The sequence below is a fragment of the Solea solea genome, chromosome 16, assembly GCF_958295425.1.
Source record: "Solea solea chromosome 16, fSolSol10.1, whole genome shotgun sequence".
Taxonomy (NCBI): Eukaryota; Metazoa; Chordata; class Actinopteri; order Pleuronectiformes; family Soleidae; genus Solea; species Solea solea.
Window position 1 is genome coordinate 13,980,454 of NC_081149.1, and position 16,737 is coordinate 13,997,190.

General features: G+C 40.6%; 1 protein-coding gene across 3 annotated transcripts; it reads right to left on the reverse strand.

The window, feature by feature from the left end:
* Window positions 1-357: 357 nt before the first annotated feature.
* Window positions 358-16,336, reverse strand: usp36 (ubiquitin specific peptidase 36). Of its 3 annotated transcripts, none has more exons than XM_058653661.1 (20): window positions 16,227-16,336; window positions 12,588-12,853; window positions 12,200-12,415; window positions 10,735-10,845; window positions 8,949-9,051; window positions 8,785-8,852; window positions 8,331-8,401; window positions 8,134-8,216; window positions 7,887-7,998; window positions 7,646-7,786; window positions 6,908-7,008; window positions 6,677-6,815; window positions 6,196-6,555; window positions 5,593-5,817; window positions 5,027-5,151; window positions 4,231-4,923; window positions 3,659-3,870; window positions 3,291-3,482; window positions 3,083-3,198; window positions 358-2,416 (listed from the first exon to the last, which is right to left on the reverse strand). In XM_058653661.1, the coding sequence occupies exons 2-20, from the start codon at window positions 12,838-12,840 to the stop codon at window positions 2,285-2,287; spliced, it is 3,453 nt and encodes a 1,150-aa protein (XP_058509644.1). In that variant the 5' UTR covers window positions 12,841-12,853; window positions 16,227-16,336; the 3' UTR covers window positions 358-2,284. The 3 variants fall into 3 exon arrangements, with proteins under 3 accessions (XP_058509644.1, XP_058509643.1, XP_058509641.1); XM_058653660.1 differs by having other exon boundaries at window positions 3,659-3,867; window positions 12,200-12,421; XM_058653658.1 differs by having other exon boundaries at window positions 12,200-12,421.
* Window positions 16,337-16,737: the final 401 nt, after the last annotated feature.

Here is a 16,737-nt window from a genome sequence, read left to right on the forward strand (position 1 = left end):
CATACTGTGTTAAACAAATGGTTCATGGTTCATGTTTTCATTGTAACATGATATTGAGTGATGGCTAACATGTAATTGATTGGCTGCCAGTTTGACACCTCTGCATTAATAACTTTAATAACTAACCAAAATACAACCAAACGGGAACATTGTGTGGAAACCATGGTGCAACCACAGGAGAAAGTTTTTGGTTCCCTCAACATTTAGGGAACGTTAAGCTCCTACCTTACCCTGGAGGGAACGTTCCGTAAATATTAGTTTTTGGTTCGGTTGTAACTAATCTTAGGAGAGCGTTCTTTGAACGTTGGTAGGGATATTAATAGACAAAAACATAAAAATGAAAAATGCACAATGAGCTCGCAAAAGTCACAACTTTATTGCACCTTCATATTTAACTAGTATGGGTAAGAGCCACTTTCATTATGAAAGGTCTCCTCCTTGGTCAGAAAAGGTGGTGCAAAATATAGAACCATCGATGCAAACATGTGAACCTCCATTCACACTGGCAATTGCTCCTCTGAGTCGGTTCCAGAGTCACATCCTACAAACGCGTCCTACGGAAATTAGACAGCCATAGACTCTCACTTACTGTACACACTACAGTGACATAGGGACGTTCTTGCATGAGAACAAGACAAAACTCTCGTTTACACAAACGAACACACGCGTCTTCAGATAAATTCCCCAAGTGAACACCCACCAAGTGATCCACGTATTAGTAGCACATTAAAGATCTGTCTTTTCTTCTTTAAATTCTATATTTATAACATTAAATTCTAAACTGTTTTTTTTAATAGCCAATTCAAGGCAACATCTCTAGAATGAAAAGAAATGCAAAAGGGCAAATCTTTACAGCATTGGGAAGGGAAACCGGTAGCACAAGATGGACTGTACAGTCTTCTACACTGGCAAAGCTAGCTTTGTTTATGTCATTAAGTTTCTCTATACATTTGTGCCTGGAGAGGTGCGAGGTGATCCTATGGTTTCCACATCTGAAATACTTTGTATAAAAAGACTTTCTACAGGATGTACAGGATGCAACATGGTGGTCCATGATATGAAATGGAGGGGTGTGTGTGTGTGTGTGTCTGATGAAGGTGGGATACAGGATGACTGATTCCTGAGTCCTAGCCCAGTTTGTAGGTGACCGGCGTGAGCATCAGAAAATTGCATAGACATATAAGAGACAGGAGAACGTAAATAATTAGCATGTGGCAGTCCCATTTCAACACAGTGCCTGAAGTATAAAATGTAACCCTTTTTATTTGAGTACGTTGGTAAAGAAGTGTTTGCGGTGAGGGTCGGTACAGAGAATAGAAAGTTTAAAACCCCTTACACCGATTTCCGAAGTTTGGACTGAGGAGATGAGTTACAGTCGGACAGATAGTACGCCAGTACAGCGGAAAATAAGTGATCTTGTCCCATTTCCTCATACAACCACAACCACGTCTTCCCTGGGATTGCACTAATGTGTTGTGTCCACAAACAGCCATAATGTTTATACAAACTGTATGAACACAAATTCGTGGTCATAAATGTATCCGCATTAAGTCTGAATAAATCATCAAGTACATAACCAAGATAAAACCAAAACATTTGCTGTATTATACTTTCTTAAACATTAGACTATTTTAAACCCAAATTTCACCAACATGTGGGCAAAATTTGGTCCTGAGAAACAAACCACGAAAAAAAGATAAAAGGTATAACATAAAAAATAATTATAGTTTTATTATATACTGGCTTAGATCATTATAATTTAGTCCAATTTGTAGGCGCAGGTTTTCCAAAAAAAAAGGATCACTTTCAATGTGGATTATGAAGCGCAGAGTGTGTGTAAAGGCTTCAATTACAGTTTTGGATTAGCAGATTTTCTTTCTCATATACAGTATTATCATCATTCATATTAGCTCAGAGGACGTCAACAAACAGTAATTCATGTGTTCTGGCTGTTTTCTGTCAAATACTGAATTAATTAAAAAGTGCCACTACTGCCACTTACTGAGGCTTTTGGATTAAAAAGGGATGGATAATTTAAATTTGACACTGAAGTGGTGTAAAACTGTTGTCCTGCTTTTGGCTAATACCAATTCTTGAATAAAGGTCTGAAGTGGAGATTAAAAAAGTTAAAATAATTTGATTTGTTTAAAAAAAGAAAAAGAAAAAGAAAGAAAAAAAATAAGAAAAGAAAAAAAAGGAGAAAAGGGCTGTGAAGTTTGTTAAGTTTGGTATACAGTTTTGTCTCGATTTCCAGTTTGCACGACCTCATCAGCACTCTGAACTCTCAGCGACGGACACCAAAAACTCTCTTCCCTCCCGGTGTTACAGACCACTTGTTCTTCCGGTCTTGGATCTTCTGAAAGAGGCTGCTGCCACTCCTCCAACTTTCTCTTTTATAATTTTTAATTTTCTTCACCTGTGTATTAAAAAGAAAAAGAAAAAAGAGGAGAGGTTGGAGAGTGGAAAGAATGGGCAATGAGACCATTGGCGCTTTTCCCAGTTACAGTTCTAGCATTACTCGGCTCAACTCTACGCAGTTTGGGTATCAGGCACGTCGTTTTCCATTACTCCACAGTACCCCCTCAATGTGGGCGGGGCCGTCATAGCACGGCTAAACGAAACTAGAGACGAGCAAAGCAGTTGAACTGAATCGCTTCATTAAAAAGAGCAGCTCAGTACTTCCTGCACGACCAGATCACAGACGCTGTCTGACAGTCACTGAACTACAACTAAACTCAAATATGGCTGAACGGGTTGTGATGCGGCTCACAAACACTAAACACGCCAGACTGCTCTGTTAAATATTGAAATTTTAGACATGTCCCTGCTAAATGTGTTGTTTTCAGGATTCTTTTTAAGTCTTAACTGATCTACAGTTCATTGTTTAGTTTGATTCCCGTGTTGGTCGTCGCCCTCGACTCAGCTCGCCCGAAACCTTGCCAGAGCAGGTACTAAAGCGAGTACCAAGTACAAGGTACTCTCCCAGAAAAACGGAAAAGCAAAAGGTCATGCTACAACTGTATATTGGAAAAGCGCAAATGAGAAGTTGTATCTTATTTTTTTGTTGATTTTAAATCCTCACCTTTCCCCTGTCAAAGTCTTCATCCCACTCATCGATCACAGTGTCCCTCTTTGCATGGCGGATGTCTTCAATGGCATCTTTACTGACTGCAGACACCTCTCCATCCCAGCTGAGGACTAGATAGGACACACACAATTATAAACCCATCCGTCAACACAAGTTCCATGAAATAACACAGATTTGAATGTGCACAGACACCAAGTCTCACCGTTGGCTCCGTAAGCCTTGTCTGTGGCGTTCCTGAGCAGCTCCTCTACCACACCACTCGTCTTTTTTCCATCCCAGGCTACAGACACAGCAGGAGTCGGGGTGTTGTCTCCTAAAGCGCTTGCATCAGTTGCTGGAGCCTGGCTGCGTTTGTAGCCATCCTTGACTTGGCTGTCCCACACAACCACTTTAGCTGGATATGAAAAAACAATCATTTTTCTTTTTTAAATGTAGCCAAAGAATGAGCCAGACTATTTTCTTTTGTAAACCACTGAAATGAAAAGGTTGCAATGCCAAGGCGATTGTGTGTGGCATGGCAACAAGACCAAGTTGGTTTTCTGTATGTGCATGCAGGTCCACATCACATACCTGCACTTTGTTTGCCGTTCTCCATGGCGCTCTTTTTTGCAGGGGGCTCCCCCGTTTCACAATCATCATTTTGCCCACCGGGACTTCGCCTGCTCTCGTCCCACTGTCCCACATCTTCTTTTAGCCTCTTCTTCTTCATCTTTAATTTCTTTTTCAAAATGTTTGTATCTCCCGAATCATTCTGAACAACCGCAGCCTTCGTCTCAGAACTGCTGTTGGGGAAAAATTTAATTTTGCAGAGTTAATGAGCATTTTCGTACGAGTGCGTTCAGAGCTGGAATGAGACGCGTTGTCTGAACTTGACTTCAACTATTTAGAGGGTGGAGCAAATGTAACCCTTTCTAAAGAAAACATGCTATACGTCAGGTCATTTACAAACACTGAGAAACATGGGACATTTCTTCAATTTACCAATTTTACCTTTTTTATATGTATGTATATGTATTATTGCATGTGGTGGCTACATTGAGTCAGTTTTGAGTTGGTTGTTTCAGAAACATTGTGCTCTGGTTCATGAACTTCAAATCGAAGAAGTAAAAGACGATGAATGGACGTTTACATGTATAACTAACCTTTCTGTTGCAGAACATGCCGAGGTTGTGCACTGTAGAGCCTCCACCGGTTGCTTCTTCTTTTTCTTCTTCTTCCTCTTCAACAACAAAGTGTCTCTTCCCTCTTCATTATGATTTGACTCCAACTCCGTTGGAGTAGTGGAAGCTAATTGAGGCTTTTGCTTAGACTGTTCTGCTGCTGGATCGGATGATAGACTCCACATGCCGCCTTGACACCAGTCCTCCTCCTGCTGCTGCTTTGATGTGTCCAAATGAGATGGGACACCCTCCCGCTCCTTCACCTTCTCTTCATCATCAGTCTCCCTGTTCCGCTTTTTCTTTTTCTTCTTGTGCTTCTTTTCACTCACCGATTCCTCGAGGTTCGCCGTTATCCCGGCATCGGGGCACGTGGCTGGTTGTGTGTCACCTTCCACTTCAGAATGTCGTCGCTTCTTTTTCTTCTTCTTTTTGATGACATTTAGAGTCAAAGGGCTGCTGAGGTCTGGGTCTTGGACCATGGAGATGAGGTTGTTGGAAGACTTGGGGCTCTTTGGGCTGGGACTGTGAAGGCCATTGGTTTGGAGAGAAAGGCTGGAGTTTGGTTTTTGCAGTGTGGAGAGAGGGGATGGTTTCTGAGGGCTCTGCTGTTTGAAGGACCCACTTGAGTGGGCAAAACGTGATGACTGGACTTTAGGGGAATGGAATGGACCAGCTCTAGGGAGTGGATAAAAGATAACATGTTGATAAAAACACCTCCACGGTCACTTAATATGTACAAACTGAATGAACTATGTGATTTAGGGCTCACACGTCATACCTGTGAGTGTGAGAGGTTGAGGCAGAGGTGAGGGGATTAAGCTGATTTTGATGTGTGGTGTCACTGGACAGCTGGCATGACAAACGGGGCAGAGCATCAATGCTGCTCGGACTCCAGTTGCGAGCCTGCAGTTATCGACATAAATAAAAACTTGGTGGTCTAAAGAAAATAGCCATGAATGTAACAAAAATAAGGAAGAGAATCGAATAAGGAAAGGGGCGATTAAATATATGGCGTGAAAAGATGAAGGGAGGAAAACAAGGAGGAAAGGGTATGGCAGAGAAGAATTAGAAATGGTTAGAAAAAATAAACTTAAGGAAAAAGAAGACAGACTCTAAACAAGTGCTACCGTGTGGTTGATTAGACACATACACTGGAGATACAACACGTTAACATACAGCAGAAAATAAACTACAAAATGTGTACTTGCCTTAATTAAACTGCTAATTGAAATCAATGGTCATATTTGGGATTGCAGTGTGGAGTGGGAGCAACAGGAAACCAAAGTATCATGAGCTTGTACAAAGACAGGCAGTGGTGCTGCTGTGGATGGGAATGAAGTTCACCTTCTTGGCCGACAGGGCCAGTTTCTTGGCAGGTGGAGGTGACATGGTGCTGGTGGTTTCAGATGTGATGTTGCCGAGGGCTGGGGTTTTTATTTTCGCCGTCTTCGTCTCCTCTGTGCTCTGCGAGCGCTCCACACTCTTGGCTGGAGAAGCCAGGCCATTGGATCCTTTGCGAGGGGTGGAGGGCATCTCTCCTACTGGCGCACTCTTGGGAGACGCAGATTCCTGGCGGGAAACAAAGGCCACAGGGACAGTCTGGGGTTATGCTTTTGTGCTTCCATGTGAGGCCTGAAATGGCTGTGATACGTTTGCGTATTTCAGACACAAAAGGCTGTGCCACATTTTACACACAAAGGTTTGTACAGATGACTAGAAAATAAATAAAACGGCAATATAAAATGATGGTTCAGTATAGTCCTATATTACAGCAATATTTAGTTGGTATACAACAGTATTTCTGTCATGCATTAACTTTTCAAAGTAGGCTACAAATATACACCAAGCTGACACAATATTAACGCCGTCAGAATGACATTAGCGACGTAAATAAAAACATGGGTCATTAAGGCAAAAAGAAAGATGGAAACATTTTGGCTTACGTACCTTTGACTCTGAGGTGTCGGCAGAGGACGAGTCAGACAAAGACTTAAATGAGGTAGATGCAGCGATGCCTCTGCCCTCACCACCTTGCTTCTTGTCTCCCTCAGTTCTACTGACCCCGTTATTGGATGGGGTTGGTGTACTGCTACGGGACTGCGCTTGGCTCTGTGGAGACGGCTTCTTCAGCTTCTTGAAAGGTTCCTCGATGACCGTGGGTCCACCCGGGAGTTTCAGTGGGCCACTGGAGGAGGACGACCAGTTATGTCTGGGTTGTGGTTGAGTGTTCACACCATTCCTGGAAATGGGCAGGCCCAAACCACCATCCACAGACTGGATCTTACGCAGTTGTGCAGGCTCAAGTTTCTGTAAGAAGGTGGTGAAGTTGCACTAAAAATTGTATTTTCTGCCAGAATGTTTACACACTGTTAAACTGGGGCACATAATATACCATTTCACAAAACGCATACATTCAAACACCTTATACCTTTGTGATCTGTGGGGAGGAGAGAGGCCCATTCAAGTTGGACCTCTTGATCTGTTCAGATGATGCGCTGTTCTTGCCCTGATGCAACAGTCCCTGTTTGATGCTGTGTCCGTCTGCATTCTTCTTGGTTTCAGGGATCCTATGAAACCCAAACACACCGCTTTATTAAATGATATGTCCAAGAGGAACAGATAACATCTTCTTTGATCTCCTGCACGACTCCAGCCTTACCTCAGGTAAAACAGCACGTAGGCCTGCTGGTTTAAGACCACTTTAATGTTACTTGAGTGCACCATTGAATCGTTCATTTGGTACCATTGTCCGTTGCTGGCCTAAGAAAAAAAACATTTATGATAAAGATCACACAAGGCCCATCATCTCCTTTACATTCTGAAAGGTGAAAGCTGGACTATTAAAAAAGTGTCAAGTGGGCAGTCATATCAATAGCAGAGAAAGATTTTAGAGACATTAAAAACAGCCCGAGTCATTAGATCTCACCACACTTGCTAACAGCATGTTCATTTTCAGATTTAGTTGTGCAGTTTACATAAGTAACCCACATTTAAAATACAACTTGCCAACTTAGAACACTGCCAATTTTGCACATTAACTAGCAGAACTAATCAGCTGGGACTGGCTGCAGCAGCCTGCGTGACCCTCATGTGGAGGATAACACGATAGAAAACAAAGGAACGGGCAGAACTGCTTGAACGCAACAAAGATTTACCGGAGAGTTACAGCAATTAGTTGACATTAAATTGAACGCATCTAGGATGTTAATTAATGCAACTGAAGTCACATAATAGACTGAAATGCTGAAGCAACAGCCAACTACTACTAATAAATGAATGAAGCTCTTGAATAGCAGTTCAAAAAAGTAGATTGTTACTTTGCCATTAGTCCTTTTTTTTTATGTTTCTGCAAAACAAAGGGGAGTGTATCTAAAAATAAAAAAAAGTGCATTCTTACTTTGACATAGCAGTAGTAGTGGCCAGCGTGACAGCTGTATCCAGAGTGCACTAGAACAGCATAGAGGCCATACATAACCGGATCACCTGAGCTCTGAGACATGTAGGGCCGGATGTTCAGAAATTCTGGGTACCCAACATCCTGGGGGGAAAAAAAGATAAGAAAAACAGGAGGAAAGGTTAAATGCACTGAGAAATGAGAGCACTCTCAAACAGTTAAGTGTGTGGAAAAATCTGTTAACCTTAGTTATTTTGCCACCGCTGAAGTTAGCAAACCTCTTCAGTGACAGGGTCAGTACATTGGATGTCCGATGGACTGTGAAGCGCTTGGTTGCTGGCACTTTCTTTTTGCACCTGCAGAGGGGGGAAAAAAAAGAAAGAAATAGTTGTTATACATCATAGAAAATGATGTCTGTTGTGAACAAATGACTATATATTGAAAAGTATTCTTGATGTCCTGTTCATCTACTCGGTAAAGGTGGCACTCACTTAGCACACATGTAGGCATTCTCTCCACTCAACACATCAGGTTTAACAAACAGCTCCAAGGCTCGCACAATGTTTGCTGCTTGCTGAAAGACAAGAGGAGAAATCTGGTCAGCACTAATGACGTCTAGAGAAACAGTGACATATAACACACACAATGTTTTTTATGGAAATAACAGATCTTGTCTTGTTATACGTACTCGAATCTCCACGGCAATATCCAGGTATGGGTCATATGTGTCAGACACACTTTTGCAAATAGAGCATTTCACTGAAAAAAAAAAAAAATAATTATGATGACTAACCAAAATCTGACACTTGTACGAGTCTATAAGCAATAAAAGTCCGTTTGTGCAACTGGCTCACATTGACGACTGCAAAAGGCTTCTGCTAAACGTCCTGTAAACACAAAATGACCAACAACTGCCTCTGACTATCAGATTGAATGTTTGGGAAAATACCTGCAATGAAAATATTCTAATTCATCATAAATATAAGTACAATTTAGGCTTAACTTATGATCATTTGCATTTGGACAGAATAAAATGTATTAAATGAAAAAGTAAAGAAATGAACCTGAAACTGATTTTAGACTGCTAGGAAATGTGAACGTGTATGAAACTGTGCAGTATCTGTAAAAGAAAGGGAAAATACCTCTTGACCTGAGGTAACCTCCAAAGATCTGGTGAACCAGCGTAGTGGCCTGGGTCTGTCTGTCGAGCCTATAGGCAGAGAGTAAATTAAGAAAAAAAATATGAAAACAATATTCAAACCAAACAGACATAACACTGAGGAGACAACAATTTAAAAAGTCTTACTTTGGGTAGCCATTGAGACAGGCTTTCTGCATGGCATCGATGGTGTACCGCAAAAACTCATGAGCATCCTCCTGGCTTCCGAAGCGAAAATGTCGGGCAATTTCTATGAATGACAGTGGATTTTCAGCTTAGTGCCATTTCCAGGTTTTCAACATGAAGAGGTTTGAAAACTTTAAGCGTCTTGTGACAAATACTCATGTTTATGTGTCAATAACAGGCAGATAATGATAACTGCAGGAGGTTCAGTAGAGAATCAGGGGATGTGCATTATTTACTGCAGAGGCCAATGATCATTACATTAAATCCAACCATTGCCTGCTCAAGTGTGATATTGCAGATAATACAGACAACAAAGAGGCATTACCCTTATTTAATCTTTGTTCCGCTAACAGTTATTTATTATCTACAATTACATTTCTGCAAAACAACACAATAAAAGGCACAATAAACCAAGTTTATTCAATTTATGAGCCGCGATGCAAGACTGAAGAAGGAGCCACACAGTTATGACTGGCTGGCAGTTTACTTTAAGTCTAAAAACAGATCATACTTGAATATTTTAGAATAACAGGTTATAATGGGATTTCAGCAATTAAAAGATATTTACGCACGGCATTCAGGAACATTTATAAAGCAATAATCAGTTACTGTACACATTCAAAGACTACTCTTTCATGGGTATTTCCAGTTTGCCCCTAATGTTGGTACCATACATGCAACTCAGACAAGCATTTCAATAATGAGCTAATAAAAAGCTCAAAGTCACTTAGTGACTTCTGCAGATTGACGTCTCATCTAAAAGTCTTGCATTAGAGCTAATGTAGCGCTAAACCCCCACTGTTATTTCCTAATGGAGAAAAGGGGAAAGTATGAAGTGGGAGAATTATAATGTGGTCATCACCACATTCCCGGCAGAGCATCCCTGCAGATTTATGACGATGAGTCTACACTGAGTGGGAAAATGGAGCAAGACACCTCGCACTAATGACCAGTTCAAGGCCCTTCTCTTGTGGAGGAGGAGAACAACATCCTGAAGATCTGGAGTCAGCTGACAGTAGACTGGAGTGTAAGGGGTTTTACTTTGTGAGTTACCCTAGGATTACAACATCAGTTGCAGTAAGCTCTTTTGATTTTTATGTGATGACATCGCACTGCAATTTTATCTATTCGGCGGACTTGCTGAGCACAGATGTCAAATTTACAGCACGTGCATTTACATTGTTCTAGCTGTGGTGGCACATTTCTAATTTGGCCACCGACTACATTAATATAGAGAGAAATTACAATATCAAAAGACATACAATGTGTTTGTAAGTCACGCTTTACAAAGGGGGGTTACATTTTTGTGCTAAAGCTTATCCTCTCAGCTGCCTGCAGTCACAAGGAGACAGAAAGGGCATTGGGGAGGGAAGTGGAGGGAGGGACAAAGCACCAGAAAGGAAAGAGGTGCAGGAGGAGGAGACTCGGTTGCAGTAACACACGAGGAAGTAGCAGGCCGGTTGGGAGGACTCCTGAGAGACTATCACACATTACCTAACCATGTCAATGTTTAACACGCATCTCATGCCTGCTCTCTACATGGTGCTCATTCATAAACTGCAGCTTCCCCACTCTATTTAAGTATTAGTTACTGGCTGTTGTCATAAGGGATAGTGTGCCTCTGGAAATAATCAACACCCCGAAAAAAAGGTGGCAGTGACACCTGACAAATCCTACACTGAGGCTCTACACAAAGCACATATTGCTCATAAACAAATCAGCGTTAGAGAGACGGTCAAATTCTTACTTTTCAGATCTCTGATGAAGGAGACAGGCTTGATGGCATTGCCTGTGTTGGCAAAAGCTTGGATGATATGGTTCTGCATGATACAGATCATACAAAAGCCAGACTGATGACCTGAAACACAGACAACATCATAAAAGAATCAGTCACGTGCAAATGAAAGTACATGGGTTATAGAAACACTGAGAAAAATCTATTTGCGTTTCAGTGCACTCCTAATCTCAAGTAGGTTCAGTATTCAGTTCAATTACTGAGAATACAGAAGCAAAATACCCACAATAATTTTTTTTTTTTTATTACAGTAAAACATATTTGATAACATTAAAAATTAATAAATCTTACATTCCCACATGCAAAGTCATGCTGATCATATCATGTTATATATTTACACAGATTTCAGACACCCCTCAGTTTTAAGGTGAAAGCTGAAATTAGTGCTGGGCAGTATGAACACATTTATATCACTGTATTTTTTAAACTATCAAAATGGTTTCAATGTATTTGTTTTTTTTTTTGTTTTTTTTTTTTAAACGTGCAAGTTCTCCAGCGAAAGAGAGAGTGCCGGAGTTTTGTGGGTGTCTGTTACCATAACTACACACATTCAAGGTGCTCTAAGGCTAAGTTCTCAGCTACCGTTCCATTTTCCAAAAACCGGTCTTGTGGTATAAGAAAAATCATATAACAAATAAATATTGGTTTGAATATATGTAGTATTTGTAATAAACTCAAAGGACTCAGATATTGGCTCTGATTACCAGCTTGTTTTGTTTTCTTCTTAATCTCCTTACAATCTATTGTCTCAAACACATTCGGAGCAGTGGCTGCTGTAGAAGCACCTCAATTACTGTAAGGTACTCGGTGGTACAGGGTCTTGTTGCACCAGAAATAATAAATAAATAAATAAATAAATAAATAAAAGAACAGAAAAAGTGTCTGTTTAACACATTCTATTCCCTCTTCCAACAAATCCATATCATTTTCACTGACAAACACTAAAACCTAAGCCTTGAACTATTGTTGAGAATATTTTGCCCCTCATCATATGAACAAAATAACAAGTTTTGATAAGTTGACAAATATGTTTCCTTTCCTGTGTTTATTCCTTTATAAACTTACCAGGCACCTGTAAAACTAAAAATCGTATTTCTATATTAAAAATGATCATAGCCTGAACATGTCAAAACCAGAACATGAAAAAATTAAAGCAGCTTCAATTTGTTCAATTTGTGTTTTCAGCTTCTTTTTCTTCTTCAACTGCTTTGGCATCAGTTAGCCACACACGTCTGCATGTATGCGTATAGATAATATCTTGCACATATATATGCTCATAGAGTAACAGTTAGGGTGGGTCAAAATAAAAAAAATGTTTAACTACAAACACTGTTTTAGCATTAGGATAAATTAAAATATGTGGGACACCAAGTGCTGTGAGACTGGAAGCACTGAAGAATATGAGTCAGGTACTTACAGGCTCGGCTATGCTCCTTTGAGAGTAAGTAGTTGGCAAGTGGTGGGGTGTATGTGAGACACTGCACGGTGGAGTTGAGGAAGCAGGTGTTTCCAAGGTTGTGGAGGCCGGCTCCCACCCTGTAGACACGCTCCCATTTGAGAGTAAGCTTGTTCCCTTGGAAGAGCATCTTCTGTGGTGCAGGGATCCCATCGCTCTGACCCCCAACAAAGTTCTCTGAGACTGAAAAAGTGTAGTCAGTTATGCAACACGAGTAAAAAAAATAAAAATAAATAAAAAACATGGGATGTGAGCTTTTAGGGTCAAAACCAAAGCACAAAGGGCAACATTGGGGGGGAAAGTCAGACAAACAAATCCTGCAAATTAACAGTTTGTTTTAAGAGCTTACCTTGCCTCTTAATCTGGGGAGGCTCTGTGGCCTTTTGGCCTGTGGCACCCTCATTCCTTGGATTGAGGATCACATACTTGTTCTTTAAGCTGTCCAGTTGATAAGAGAAACCTTTGCTAGCTGGCTCAAACTCGATCTTCTGCAAAAGAACCTTTTTGGCAGAAGAAGCCAACAATTTGTTGAGGTCACCCTCATCTCCGGTTTCCTTTCGGCCCGGTTTTAACGCCTCCTTGAGTTTATCCACTATCGGCATTGTTGGACCATCACTGCAGAGGAAGACAGACTGGGTGTCACTATTGTAAACCATTTGAACTGTCATTTCACATAAGGCAACACATAACCCCCCTATTTCCCCAAAGGGATCAAAATCATGCTCACATAATCACCCAACTCCTCTCAGTTCAAATTTTTTTGCCATTGTTAATAATCTGCAAGTTTTTCAAAATGTATTTTGGGGGATTTTTTAAGCCTTTACTTATTATTTAGGACAGACCACCTAAAAGACAAAAAGAGGGAAAAGTCTCACATTGAAGGTCTGGGGATTCTTATTTAAATAACTGGTCAATTATTGTTTATATAAGTTTACAACAAATACATTTTGTTGTCAAAAACTTGCACTAACATGTTTTTTATCCAAAAACTTTTAGTTTTTGATTAGCCTTATAATAAACATGTAGTTCATACATTTCTATTTAAAATATGTGGAGATGAAACACAAATTGGAGACAGATCATGAGTGAATTTGAGTTAATACATTCTGTGTATCATTTGGTATTTCTAAAGATGGTCATCGCCTATTGAAAAACCCATATTGGTCGACCTCTACTCACAGTACTAAGACTGTGTCTAAACATAAAAGGTGAAGAGGTACACCTACTTTCGATCAAATAAATATTGAATTAATCCCTCAACTAAGTGCCTATTACCACCAACATCTGCTTGTGTCTCAGTTGGTACCTCTCCAGGCCACATATCCTGACATGGCTCCACAAAAGCTTCAAGTGCATCTGAGGAGCCAGCTGGGTCTTGGCAGCTGTTCCGTTATGTAAGACAGCAAACATGGGGAACGGATGGAGGGGTACATGTAAGACTGGAGAGGCTGAACATTTAGAACACATGAGGTGTGAGCAGCTGTTACCATCTGCCAAGATAAATTCTTACACATATTCTATTGATTGAAAGGCAACAGCCTTTCCATTGTTATCTTTATTCTGTATGTGACATGTTTTGTTATACAAGATGAAAATGAGAATTCACAGGCAATATTAGCATTGGCTGTGTGTTATCCCTTTAAACCTAGTGGAACTGAGAGTACTGAAAGGGCCATTTAAATATAGATAATAGTGTGAGCACATTTCCACAGCAACCCTGTGCAAGAGTCAGCCCAATAAATGACTTCTGATGTGTGATTTTCTACAAAAGGCAGCAGGTTAGCAAAATATTATCAGTACTGACTGAGCCTTCATTCAGTCCCCCTTTGCCTTGGTTTAATCAGGATGTAGTCGAGGCGTCCCCCCCAACACAACAAACACTCATAAAAGTGTTACATCATGTAGATGTCACAGTACCACACGTAAAACACCATAAGCATGGAGTACCATGTGTTCATCCGAGTGGGAAGTGATGTTACGAGGAGAGAGAGAGAGACAGAGCGAGAGAGAGCGAGAGAGAGCGAGAGAGAGGGCTGAACATGCATTATATGCACAAGGGCACGCTGACCTTCATGTGATGCTGATACTGAGACAACTATGAACACAAAGCTCACAGCATCACAGCTAACTGCTACACCCGGCAGCTATGTTGATGTATTTAGCACGACACCGGTTTTTGATAGGATTATCATATCATTATGCTCATTTCAAAATGTATTTGTATATAAAATATCTCAACAGCTGCACACATACAGCTGGCTGCCTTTTTCAACTCCCCTCAATTATATATTGTAGCCCATGTATTGTGGGTTAAGGGTCACAATTTATCTGCCTTTCAACTCAACATAGCAGCAGCAGAGCAAGACCACCATTTTTTCAATGTACAATTCAGGGCAGCTGAGGGTCGACATATGTCAGATTTATCTTTTAAACTATTTTTTTCCTTGATCCGATAAAAATGTAAAACATTATTTATAACAAAAACAGATGCATAAAAATTGCAGTAAAATAAACATTTACTGAAAAGCACTTGTGGTATAGCACCACAATCTGCATTTTGTGTCTGCACTGCATTTTACTTCTCAAATCTCATCTCAAATAAGCCTTTGGGAGAAGATTAAATTCAAATGCACAAGTTCCTAACTAACACTGCATAATAGTCTAATACGAACAATCGATGTACATTGAGCTGGAACAAATAACCAACAAAAATAATTGATATGACAGTTAATATCTTGGATGTTTGTGTTATTGGATGTGCATGGAAACTGTTTTAAGAATTCTCTTAGGCTTTGGGTAAGTCAAAGTTAATAATATCATAATAATAAAAGCTGCAACTAACGATTGTTTCCATAATCAATTAATCTATTGGTTATTTTCTCCATGGATATTTATTTGGTCCAAACCTCAAAATGACAATAATCTCACATCTTCTTTTATCCACAAACCAAAATATACAAGTTTTAATGATTTATTTGTCAAATTACACAACAGAAAATATTCACATTTAAGCTGAGATGGTCGAATATCAGACAATTTCAATTAAATAGTTGACAATTTAGAAATGTATTAATAATCGATTAATCAAGCAACATACTGTCGATGAAAATTACACATCAACTCCGGATCATTACAGACAGATATAATTACACCTGGACGACAAAGTGGGGGACAAGTGATGATCTCCAGGACCTCAAAAAACATTCATTTTTAGACACAGGAACAAATGACACAGGAACAAATGAAACGGATGAGAATGACATAAATTCTAAACTGTTTTGTTGACACTGATGTTACTTGACCACGTCAGCAGCCAAAGAGTAAAGACTTCTCCCGCAGCGTGATGCTTTATTTATATGATAATCAAATCACTCGTGGAAAGGAAAATGCGAACGATGGACTTTAGGGGGAGCACCTGAAGGCAGCACCGTTATGCTGTCACTTCAAAAATCCCTCCGTCGCTATGAGTAATTTTACGAGTTGGCTTCCTGTTTTCGCTAGTTTTCACATATTTTGGTTAGACACAATCGTTTTGAACGACACACGGTCGCGGAGTCGCAGCCTCTTCCACACCAGCTGGACCCAACTGTTCGAGGCTAGTCGCCATAGCATACATGCTAGGTGGCTAATCTCCGCCACCGCTAACATCGAAATAAAGGGCTTGAAGTGCAGAGTTAAGACGTCGCCACTACCTCGATAAACATGAAATAATTTTCTGCTGCTGTTGCTACTACGTGTAATGTCATAGTTTGCCATTTTGGCGCTTGACAACAGCAGAGGCAATATAACCTGCGAGCTAACTTAACGTGGCGAGATCCTCCATCCTGGCTCAATGCTGCAATGTGGGTTAGCATCTCAGAGTCCGAGTGGCTAACATTTCCTCACAACAGCCGCATCGTACCTGCTTTTGTTCAATAATCGCCCCCGTCATCATAGACATTCACGCGTACACGTGACACGTATTTCCACGCGGAGTTTGTTCGCTCACCTTTCGCTCAGTCGACCAAAATCGTGAACAGTGAGTTAGCTCTGCTCCTTCAGCTGTAACTCTCGGGTCTGGTATTATCGCCCATGCTGCATTAACAGAGGGCGGCGCCGAAAATGACAGACAGCGATGAAGCACCAACCAGGGAGTAGGTCCCGCCCTCGCTACCATAACCAGCCAATCAGCGCGTGAACTAACGCAGCTCTGTCGGGAAAGAAGCACACGTGACTTGCAGCCAGAGATGTGTTTACCATTGATATGATCGACGAGTAAAAAATGTAGGAAAATGATCAATATACCAACATCTGTCACTGTGTTTTACACACGTACTGTATGTTTACATGTCAACGACACTGTGCTGAGGTGAAGCTGCCACACGCCCGCCATGAAATATATATAAAAACACATGTTAATTTCACGACTGTTGCTGTTGCTGAGTGAACCAAATATTACAATTAAACTAAATTAAACTTAAACACGCGAGGATTGCGTCTATATTAAATAAACCGTTCCA

What these genes read in the sequence shown, in the direction of transcription:
- usp36 (XM_058653658.1), bottom strand. Translation starts at nt 12,840, where the DNA reads ATGCCGATAGTGGATAAACTCAAGGAGGCGTTAAAACCGGGCCGAAAG. An exon ending in TGTCTCAATGGCTACCCAAA is followed by an intron (nt 8,853 to 8,948) that starts GTAAGACTTTTT and finishes CTCTGCCTATAG; the next exon opens with GCTCGACAGACAGACCCAGG. An exon ending in TCAACCTCTCACACTCACAG is followed by an intron (nt 4,924 to 5,026) that starts GTATGACGTGTG and finishes TCCACTCCCTAG; the next exon opens with AGCTGGTCCATTCCATTCCC.